General features: G+C 42.8%; 1 protein-coding gene across 1 annotated transcript in view; it reads left to right on the forward strand.

Annotated features, from left to right (window-relative positions):
• The window catches only part of LOC140720587 (uncharacterized), a 154,040-nt gene that overhangs the window by 22,797 nt on the left and 119,097 nt on the right, over positions 1-12,146 (forward strand). The window contains 2 exon segments of the mRNA XM_073035420.1: positions 2,504-2,714; positions 4,795-5,124. Coding sequence (XP_072891521.1) covers positions 2,504-2,714; positions 4,795-5,124 — 541 coding nt within the window.

The raw sequence follows: 12,146 nt of genomic DNA on the forward strand, positions 1-12,146 counted from the left end.
AAACATGGTCACAGTTAGGATAATGAACTCGGTTGTTCCAGAAAACATTGATAACAAGTTGTCTCATCTGCAGCCAAAGCAACAACAACAGCTGAAGGAATTAATTCTGAAGTTTAAAGATTTATTTCCCGATGTTCCCAAGCAAACCACGGTCTCAGTACATGACACAGATATTGGTCAAGCCAAACCGATTAAACAACACCCATATTGCATGAACGTAGAAAAATGTAAATTGGCTGAGCAAATGTTGTAAGTGGGGAAACAGATTCGATATGTCTCAGAAGCAAGGACTTTGGACAGAAAATGATTTTATTTACAAAAGGCAAACGTGGGAAAACGGCAACAGAAGCAACAGGCACATGCGCACAATTTACAGCAGTCGTGGGGAAAGTCGGTTCGGCAATAAAACACACACGGACAATTACTAACGAACGTTGGGAAATCGCCTGGGAACAAAATACACGCGCGCACACCCGCAAACACACAAGGGAAAATTCTATACGATATCCGCCAGCCCTTGACCCTGTGCAGGCACAGCTCTGTGTTATTAAAGACAGTAATCAACGCTCCCATCTTATTCAACGCACAACTCACTAACAATTCCTCCAGCGCCGTTCCACGGTTCTCAGCCTGGAGTGAAGCAGGGTGGTCCCTTGAAGATGGCAAAGGGAAAGCACACGTGGCACCCTTTATAGTGCACAGGGATGGAGGGTCCAGCGCAGGTAATCTACAGAGGGGCCAAAGGCTCCGTGCCAGCAGAGTTAAGCCGATTACAAAGGCCAATTGCTCGAGGCCAAGTACAAGGCTAATTAAAGGGGCCAGTGGTGAGGTGTGTATTTGGCAGGTGGCGTGCCTTCCGACCAGGTAGTGGGTAGCGTTGTCACGTGACAGTCACGACCCCCTCCAATACAGTCTACCCCTCGGATCCACGCCACTCGCCAAGCATTACATGTAACAGAGTGAGAAGGAAAGTAATATATCTTAATGGAAGTCTTACACTTAACTATTTGTATGTGTCTATACAGAGCTAAAGAAAGGCAGACGTGCTCTGAATGGTTTGGCAAGCACAGCATAACATACACACAGCGATGATAATGAGAGGTAAAACGTAGAGAGAAAAAGCAATTACGGGGAATTTCACGGGTTCCACGGTGGTAATTAATAAATATCAGTGGTGGAAGATCCTCCGTCGAGCCGTTCCAAATCCACACACGGATTACCACCAGAGTGATCTGTCACAGGGATGCCGTCTTCAAGGGGTTACCACATCACACACCCAGGCAAGGGGTAACTTCGAGTGGTACCAAAGGACATTCCCAAATCCACTCCTTTGGATTGTACGGAGTGACAGCCACTCATCCGATGTGTACCGGATCGATGATCACCCCACCCTTGTGGGTGTAGCAGAGTTCCAAATCCCCAGCTTCGACAAGCTGGAACTGCTGCCTTTTCCAGGTTCGCTCCTCTCTCTCTCTCTCTTCTTCCGACTCCTGACCGTGACTGTCTGTGTCCTTGTTTTAAAGGTAAACAAGCTGCGAGTCGGTCAGTGAACAACATCATAGTCCTGCCTCACTGAAGCGCTCTGTTAAAGTGACAGTCCACAGTGAACGAAACCTGCGGGTCCGTAACAGCGCATTGATTGGCGAGGAGGGGTCAAACCTTGATTGGCAGGTGACGTGCCTTTCGACCAGGTAGTGAGCAGTGCTGTCACGTGACTGTCACGACTCCCTCCGATACTCTAGGTCAAGCAATGTTCTCTCAAACCGCTCAGTCTCAGTGTACTCCCGGCGACCTTTCCCTCCAGGCGACCAAGAACGCTCGGAGTCGGCTTTCCTCCAGCAGCTGGTTCTTACAGTGCCAGTGCCTGGATCCCAGCTCAGAGAAGAAGAAGAAGAAGAATGTCCTTAACTCCTGGTGGAGTCATCGGGCGCCGTCATGACAAGCTTTTTGCTCCGATCTTTCCGGTGATTGCTCATGGCGTTTCTGTAGCATTCTCCAGTTTTATTTTTACGAGGTCGAGTTGCCAGCTCGACGCTCAACCCAGCACGGATGGAAAGCGTGCAAGGGAGCCGGCTTGCTTTGAACTCGGGACCCTTCGCTCCGGAGTCCGGCGCTGATGCCACGACGCCTCAGAGTGCCGGGGACAAATTCCATCCACACAAGGTGATGGTTCGAGGACGACATTTGCCGCATGCAGTTTGCCGTCGCGGGGGAGCTGTACGCTTGAGAGACACAGAGGCGGTCTATTCGGGAATCTCCCCCTCTAGACCTTCTCGAGAAGGCTCCAGAGTCAGGATGTAGATCCCGCCAGGCGTCCACCAAGTCAAAGGGGCCGACTAACTCCTTTCGCTTCTTTGCCGACGCTGTGTCGCGCTGCAGATTGCAGAGGTTCTCCACCTCGAAGGTACATTTGAAGTCCCCACCCCCAGGATCCAGGGAGCTCAGTAGAGTGGACAGCTGACGGAATAGGGAGTAGGCGCGTCTGCATCACCCCGCCCCTCAGGGCATACACGTTGATGAAATGCAGAGGTTCACCATCCAGGCGCACAGCCAGATGGAGCAGGCGGCCGGGCTCGACATCCTGAGCTTTTACCATTTCCGGCTGGAAGGTCGAGACCAACAGGATCGCCACCCCGCTAGAGCTGGAGCTGAGGTGGCTCATGTATACCCCTCCCTGCCACTCCAGGGGCCAAGCGGACTCGTCCCCCGGGATGGTATGGGTTCCCTACAGGAAACTCACCGTATATCTCCCATCGCTGAAGACTGCGAGAGTGTTTTATCTTCGGAGAGAACCCCAGCTACCATTCAAATTGAGACCAGATACAGTGAGCTTCATGTCGGGAGCAGACTGGGCCTCAGCACCAGAACCCTTCCCACTGAGAGCGGAGGCGCCCTCAGGCGCACTATCCAGAAAGAAAGCAAAAATGCTCAGTTATAGATAGATAGATAGATACTTTATTCATCCCCATGGGGAAATTCAACATTTTTTCCAATGTCCCATACACTTGTTGTAGCAAAACTCATTACATACAATACTTAACTCAGTAAAAAATATGATGTGCATCTAAATCACTATCTCAAAAAGCATTAATAATAGCTTTTAAACAGTTCTTAAGTAGTTTACTTAAATACATTAAATACAATCAACCCCGGCACTTAACATATCTTACTCCTGGCGGTTGAATTGTAAAGCCTAATGGCATTGGGGAGTATTGACCTCTTCATCCTGTCTGAGGAGCATTGCATCGATAGTAACCTGTCGCTGAAACTGCTTCTCTGTCTCTGGATGGTGCTATGTAGAGGATGTTCAGGGTTTTCTATAATTGACCGTAGCCTACTCAGCGCCCTTCACTCTGCTACCGATGTTAAACTCTCCAGTACTTTGCCCACGACAGAGCCCGCCTTCCTTACCAGCTTATTAAGACGTGAGGCGTCCCTCTTCTTAATGCTTCCTCCCCAACACGCCACCACAAAGAAGAGGGCGCTCTCCACAACTGACCTATAGAACATCTTCAGCATCTCACTACAGACATTGAATGACGCCAACCTTCTAAGGAAGTACAGTCGACTCTGTGCCTTCCTGCACAAGGCATCTGTGTTGGCAGTCCAGTCTAGCTTCTCGTCTAACTGTACTCCCAGATACTTGTAGGTCTTAACCTGCTCCACACATTCTCCATTAATGATCACTGGCTCCATATGAGGCCTAGATCTCCTAAATGAGCGTGAGCTCTGCGGTCTCGGGGGCCGACTTCTTCATGTGTTTGGATTTCTTCCTCACTTTCCTTCCCCGCACAGGCTCCGCCCCGTCCCTCGCCTGAACCCCCCTGCACGTAGCCTCAGGATCAGCCGCCTGATCCACAGGGGCAGGAGCAGGGGCCGGCACAGGGGTAGGAATAGGGACAGGGGTAGAGACAGGGTCAGGGGCCGGCACAGGTGTAGGAGCAGGAATGGGATCGGGGCAGAGCTAGCAGGGGCAGTAGTTCCCGAAGTGGACTCCCTAGGGTTTCGGGTACTAGGACAGTCCCTCCGAAAGTGCCCCACCTGCCCGCACGCATGGCACCGTGGGCGCTCAGAGCTCCAATACACCTGATAATCTACCCCCTCGTTCCGGACAGTAAACCGGCCCTCAACTTCGTCCCCCTTTTCCAGCTGCATGAATACCTCTCGCCGGAAAGAGATTACGGTACGGAGGGTGCGTCTCCTGAATTTGTGCCTGATGGCAGTTATTTCTGACCATACTTGCCCCAAGCGTGCTAGTGCAGGAAGCAGGTCCTCGTTGGGGATGAAAGGCTGTACGTGACCGAGGACGATGCGTTGTGTGGGAGCTGTCACCAGCTCCATCTGTAAAAAGATGTTCTCCACCGTGATCCCTCTACTGATAGATAGATAGATAGATAGCCCAATGCACCAACTCATCATTCCTCAGATAAAACACTGCCTTCCCGAACTCTTTCTCAGTGGCCAAAACACCATCTCTCCCCAACAAGTCCTCCATAGCCTCCGCGCACTTTTCCAGGGTAGTTCAAGGACGCAAAATATATTGCACCCCGCGTTCCACTTTCACCGACCGAAACAGGGCGTTGTCCGAGGTTGGAGAGGCAGCCGCCTTTGCATAACTCCCCGAAGGGCTGCGACTCCCTGTAGACCGGTCCGGCATCTTGCTTCTGTGTCCGAATCGAGAATGATACGGTGGTGGTGCTGCTTATAAAGTCCTGGAGCGAGTTGAGTAACTGGCGGGAAAAGTTTGTACTCGACAGTACCTTGCTGGCTCAGTGCCAGAAATTCCAACGCCAGGAAAGGCTCCGTTAGTCCTGCAGAACTTCCAGGCCGTGAGAGGTCGAGACGTCTCAAACGATGCTTCGGCGCCTGCACCAAACGAGAGTCACGACGATAAAGATGGAAGGAGGTTGTCCCGATGTCAGTGGGGGAACGACAGCGTTTGTCTCCGGTTTTTGGAGCGACCCGGCTTCCCAGCGAGTTGCCAGCGGCCACAGCTGGGAGCTACGCTGTTCCCAACCGTCAACGAACCCAGTCCAAACTGGCAGAAAAACTCCAAACGAAGCTTTCACACTAACCCAGCCGCTCTCATTCAGATGTCCAAGAGACGTTTCAAACCAACTCCAAGTAACTCACGACCTTCATAAAGCAGTTTTTTCTCGATTTCACCCAGCGCTATCAGAACAGCTCCACTCTGTGTCTGACCCCAGGAGTGGGTGATGGGACGGTGTGGAGGGAGCTTCTCTCTGTGTCTGACCCCGGGAGTGTGTGATGGGACGGTGTGGAGGGAGCTTCTCTCTGTGTCTGACCCCGGGAGTGTGTTATGGGACGTTGTGGAGAGAGCTTCACTCCGTGTCTGACGCCGATATTTCATCCCCCATCCCTCTCGTACTTGGGACCTCAGTGTACTCACGGTTGATATTAACCGTTTGCAGGGTGGAATCTCATCGATTTTAACTGTCAGCGGGGGGCAGGAGAGGGTCATTTAGCAAGTAAGGGGCTTTGGTGGAGATGAGATACTGGGCACCCAGGCTCAGCCGGTCCGACCCCCCTCAGCCTGGAGCTGAGACGCTACTGTGTCAGTGTGAGGAGCTCCGACCCACTGTTGCAGTGCACAGGGTGCGGGGGGCAGCAGAAACCTCAAATAAAACTCGTCCGGCACCAGAACAGGAAGTTACAGCGGTTTATTGATTCCATCATGACAAATGTAAATTAAACAATGTGTGAGCTGCCAACGTGCAGGAATAAATAAGTTGCCTCCGATTCAACTGACTGGCGACAACAAGTGACTGGTTGAATAATCAGTCCCGTTTCTCACCGTCACTCTGCATCGGGGAACCGATGATTATCAAATCGCACTGCAGGGCCGTGACCGAGAACGCTGCAGATCCAGCGTCACTGCTGAGGGATCTGTCAATTTAACATCATTATATCGGCCAGACCGCCGAATGCACCGTCCTCTGCAAAGGGAGCAAAAGGATTCTCTCCGGAAAAATGCAAACCCCGGGACACTGGAGTCCCAGACTGAGGAACGCCCCACCCCCCCGGGCCTCTTCGCGTCTGTGCAATTCCCCGAGGTCCCACGTGTGGGAATCTCGAACCTGCACATCAGGTAAATGCAGCACCCCTGAACAGGAGGCGGAAATGGTGGCTACTAGATTGGAGAATGTATTGCCTCAAAGTATCTCGGTCGATCAGACCAGATTTATTAAAAAACGCTATTTGTCCTTTAATATTAGGAGATTGATGAATATTGTTTATACTCCCTCATCTAGAATTCCAGAATGAGTCATCTCATTGGATGCCGAGAAAGCATTCGATAGAGTTGAACGGCCATACATAATTACCACGCTTGAGAAATTTAATTTTAGTTTGTAATTTATATCTTGGGTTAAATTGATATATTATGCCCCTATGGCTTCGGTACTTACCAATAATATAAGATTTTGTTTTCGGTTATTTGGCTGCACTAGGCAAGGTTATCCTCTTCGCCCATTGCTATTTGACATTGCCCTGGAATCTTTAGCTATTGCTATTCGTGACTCTCCTTCCATATTTGGCATTTCTCGCGGGAATGTGGTACACAAGTTATCATTATATGCAGATGATTTGTTATTATATATTTCGAATCCTGACAAATCCAATCCTGCTTTTATATCCTGCTCGCTCAGTTTAGTAACTGTTCTGGTTACAAACTGAATCTTAATAAGAGTGAACTTTTCCCTTTAAATTTGTCAGTTCCAATCTATAGACATTTACCATTTAGATTAGTTACGGATTATTTTACTTATCTAGGTGTTAAAATTACTAAAAAAAAACACAAGGATTTATTTAATGTTAATCTTTTACCTTTAATTGATCAGGTCAAACTATTGTTTACTAGATGGTCCTTATTGTCTATATCATTGATTGGCCAAATTAATGCTATAAAAATGATTATTTTACCTAAAATTTTATATATTTTCCCAGCAGTACCAATCATTTCTCTTAAATCCTTTTTTGATACTATTGACTAAAATTTCATCTAAAAAATGGCACAATAAAAATCCTAGGCTAAGTAAAAAATATTTGTAGAAATCCAAAAAGAATGGTGGCTTGGCAGTGCCAAATTTAAGGTTTTATTACAGGGCAATTAATATTCGATATTTAATATTTTGGACGTAAGAAGTGGATTTGAATGTTAGTCTTCATTGGGTTAATCTTGAACACAATTCGGCACAAGGATTTTCATTGGCTTCCATCTTAGGGAGCTCACTTCCCTTGGTTCTCTCTAAATTGAATAAACAAATGGTTAACCCTACAATTAAACATACATTATGAATATGGTTTCAATTTCGTAAATTCCTTGGCTTGAATAATTTTTTTATATCAAATCCTATTATATCTAATTTTTTCTTTTAACCCTCTGTCATGGATCAAACCTTTATGGCTTGGAAAATGAAGGGTATAATATGTGTTTGTAATTTAATTTTGGATAACTGTTTCATGTCTTTTGAACAGTTGTCTATTAAATATAATTTGCCCAAAAGCAACATGTTTTAGATCCTTACAGATCAGACATTTTTTAAATACGATGTTACCGACCTTTCTGCTTTCATATCCAACTGTTATGGGAAAAAAGGCTTAAATCCTTATCAAAAGGGTTTAATAGCAATCATTTACGGTATGATTATGAATATACAGCCAGATATATCTGAGAAAATTAAAAATGGATGGGAGAAGGAACTTCAACTCTCCGTACCTATAAAGAAATGGGGAAAAAACATTACAATTAGTTAATTGTTCTTTTATTTGTGCCAAACATACGTTGATTCAATTTAAAGTGGTACATAGGGCACATATATCTGAGGATAAGGTAGCCCAATTTTATTCTTATATAAATCCGATCTGTGATAGATGTAGTTCTGAGGTCGCTTCTCTAACTCGTATGTTTTGGTCTTGCTCTCTATTGGAACAATTATGAAAAAATATTGTTGAGATATTCTCTAAATTTCACACATAGGTTTACAACCTCATCCTATTACTGCAATTTTTGGATTGATTTGTCCTCTGCAGCTTGGCGGGTGATTGCATTTGCTATCTTAACGGCTACAAGATCTATTCTATTGAACGGGAAAGAGACGAATCCTCCAACTACAGCTCAGTGGATTTCCCAAACAATATCTTGTTTAAATTTAGAAAAAATTAGAAGTGGTACATTTGACCCCCTGGTTAAATTTGAAGAAACTTGGAGGCCTTTTATTCAACACTTCCATAGAATGTAATTTGACTTCTTCTGATTCGTTTACTTTATCCATTGATTTGAGTAGAGGAGCGGAGTTGACGACATTAATGATTTTATTTGACATAATTGAATAGCCCAGCTTTGTTTTGTTTAGTTTCAGTTTGGTTTAGTTTAGTTTTTGTTTGATTTCAATTTGTTTTCTTTTCCCTTTTCTTTCTATTTTGGTATTATTAGGGGTTTGGGAGGTCAATTATATTGGTGATATTTATAGTTTTTTTTCATATGTTAATTGCCAACAATGTAATCCCACTCCCTTTGTACTACTAAGAACATTATGAATTGCTTTTGAAAAACTTAATAAAAAGATTGAAAAAGAAAGAAAACTAAACAAGCTGCAAGTCAGACTGATTCGCCTTATCGCTCTCTCTTAAAATGACAGTCCAATGCAAACAAAACCTAGGGATTCATAACAATGGCTACTCCCCAGTGTGAACTGACTGGTGTGCCAGTAGTTGGGATGACTGAGTAAATCCTTTCCCACAGACTGAGCAGGTGAAAGGCTTCTCCCCGGTGTGAACTCGCTGATGTCTCTGTAGGTTGGATGACCGAGTGAATCCCTTCCCACAGACTGAGCAGGTGAACGGCCTCTCCCCAGTGTGAACTCGCTGATGACTCTGTAGCTTCGATAACTGAGTGAATCCCATCCCACATTCAGAGCAGGTGAACGGCTTCTCCCCAGTGTGAACTCGCTGATGTCTCTGTAGGTTGGATAACTGAGTGAATCCCTTCCCACATTCTGAGCAGGTGAACGGCTTCTCCCCAGTGTGAACTCGCAGGTGTTCAAGTAGGTGGGATGACTGAGTGAATCGTTTTCCACGTTCTGAGCAGGTGAACGGCTTCTCCCCAGTGTGAACTCGCTGATGTTTCTGTAGGCTGGTTGAATCAATGAATCTCTTCCCACAGACTGAGCAGGTGAACGGCTTCTCCCCAGTGTGAACTCGCTGATGTCTCTGTAGGTTGGATAACTGAGTGAATCCCTTCCCACATTCTGAGCAGGTGAACGGCTTCTCCCCAGTGTGAACTCGCAGGTGTTCAACTAGGTGGGATGACTGAGTGAATCGTTTTCCACGTTCTGAGCAGGTGAACGGCTTCTCCCCAGTGTGAACTCGCTGATGTTTCTGTAGGCTGGTTGAATCAATGAATCTCTTCCCACAGACTGAGCAGGTGAACGGCTTCTCTCCAGTGTGTACTCGCTGATGACTCTGTAGGTTGGATAACTGAGTGAATCTCTTTCTTTCTTTTTAAATCTTTTTATTAATTTTAAGAAAAGCATAAGTGAAATATGAATACAAAACGTTTGAGAGTACATAATTAATAGTTTAAATAGACAATCAGATATGTAATAATCAATACATAAAGCCTCCCAAACTCATAGTATTAATGTAAAAGAATCGAAAAAGAGAAAAAAAACCCAAAAAAACTAAAAGAAAACTTTTTAAAAAACTAACCAACATGGGCAATTGCATAATGTTAAATACATACAGTAGTGCCGATAACTCCGAACCTCCATCCAAATAATTAAGGATAATAACAGTAAGGTTTAGGATCAGACCATTTAACTCATATGAAAATGGTCTCCAAGTTTCCTCAAATTTAACTGAAGAATCAAAAGCCACACTTCTAATTTTTTCTAAACTCAGACAAGAAATAGTTTGAGAAAACCACTGAAATACAGTTGGAGGGTTAATTTCTTTCCAATTCAGTAAAATAGATCTTCTAGCCATTAATGTAACAAATGCAATCAATCGTTGAGATGAAGCGGATAGATAATTATTATCTATCATTGGTAAACCAAAAATTGCAGTAAAAGGATGCGGTTGGAAATTGATATTTAAAACTCTTGAAATAATATTAAAAATATCTTTCCAATAATTTTGTAAACAAGGACAAGACCAAAACATATGAGTCAATGAAGCAACATCAGAATGACATCTGTCACAAGTTGAATTAACATAAGAATAAAATCGAGCAAGTTTATCTTTAGACATGTGAGCTCTATGTACAACCTTAAATTGTATTGGGGCATGTTTAGCACAAATAGAGGATGAATTTACCAATGATAAAAAATTTTCCCATTGCTCAGTAGATATAGGACAATGCAATTCTTCTTGCCATTCCTACTTAATTTTTTCTGATACATCTGGCTGTACACTCATAATCATATTATAAATGATAGCTACTAAACCCTTTTGACAAGGATTGAGGGCTAAAATTCTTTCTGTAATGTCCAATGGACATTCTTTCAAAAAAGACTTTAATTCATTATACAGAAAATTTCTGACTTGCAAATATTTAAAAAAATGGGTTTTAGGTAAATTATATTTATTAGATAGCTGTTCAAAGGACATAATGTTATCATCCAAAAACAGATCACGAAAACATGTTATACCTTTTGTTTTCCATAATAGAAAAGCTTGATCTATAGATGAAAGCCGAAAGAAGTAGTTAGATATTATAGGACATGAGAGCATAAACTTATTCAAGCCAAAAGATTTACGAAATTGAAACCAAATTCGTAATGTATACTTGACTATGGGATTAGTTATCTGTTTATTCATTTTAAATAACGAAAAAGGAAGTGAAGATCCTAAGATTGAGATCAATGAAAAATCTTGCACAGATTTACATTCCAAATTTACCCATTGTGGGCAAGCAGCTGTAGTCGATTCTTGTGTCCAGAATATTAAATACCGTATGTTAACTGCCCAATAGTAAAATCTTAAGTTTGGTAGAGCCAAGCCGCCCTCCTTCTTAGGCTTCTGTAAATATTTTTTGCCTAGTCTAGGATTTTTGTTCTGCCACAAATAAGAAGATATTTTAGAGTCAACCATATCAAAAAAAAGATTTAGGAATAAAAATTGGTAATGCTTGAAATAAATATAAAAATTTAGGTAGTATCATCATCTTAATGGCATTAACTCTGCCTACCAAAGACAAAGATAATGGAGACCACCTATTAGCAAATTGCTTAATTTGATCGATTAAAGGTAGAAAATTAATTTTAAATAAATCTTTATGTTTTTTTAGCAATTTTAATACCTAAATAAGTAAAATAATCTGTAACAATTCTATATGGTACATGATTATAAATTGGAAATTGCATATTTAATGGAAATAGTTCACTCTTATTAAAATTCAATTTATAACCAGAAAAGTTACTAAATTGAGCGAGCAAAGAAGAAATAGCCGGAATAGATCTTTCAGGGTCAGATATATATAATAACAAGTCATCCGCATATAATGATACCTTATACATCATCTCCCCATGGGTAATACCGAAAATATTGGGTGATTCACGAATAGCTATAGCCAAGGGTTCTAAAGCAATGTCAAATAATAAAGGACTTAAAGGACAACCTTGCCTTGTACCACAAAATAGCTGAAAAAAAGGTGATCTTTGATTATTGGTAAAAACCGAAGCTAGGGGTTTATGGTATATTAATTTAATCCATGATATAAATTTTGAACTAAAATTAAAATGTTGCATTGTATTAAATAAATATTGCCATTCGACTCTATCAAATGCTTTTTCGGCATCTAAAGAAATGACACATTCTGGTATTTTAGATGAAGAGGTATAAATAATATTAATTAATTTTCTAATGTTAAAAGATGAATAGCGATTTTTAATAAATCCAGTCTGATCTTCAGAAATAATTCGAGGTAATATATTTTCTAATCTAATAGCCAAAATTTTACTAAAAATCTTAAAATCTGTATTCAACAAGGATATAGGCCGATAGGATGCGCATTCAGTAGGGTCTTTATCTTTTTTAAGAATTAAAGAAATAGAAGCTTCATAAAAAGATTGTGGTAGTTTACCTATACTTAATGCATCTTTAAAAATTTTACAAAGCCAAGGAGA

The sequence above is a fragment of the Hemitrygon akajei genome, unplaced genomic scaffold (assembly GCF_048418815.1).
Source record: "Hemitrygon akajei unplaced genomic scaffold, sHemAka1.3 Scf000045, whole genome shotgun sequence".
NCBI lineage: Eukaryota > Metazoa > Chordata > Chondrichthyes > Myliobatiformes > Dasyatidae > Hemitrygon > Hemitrygon akajei.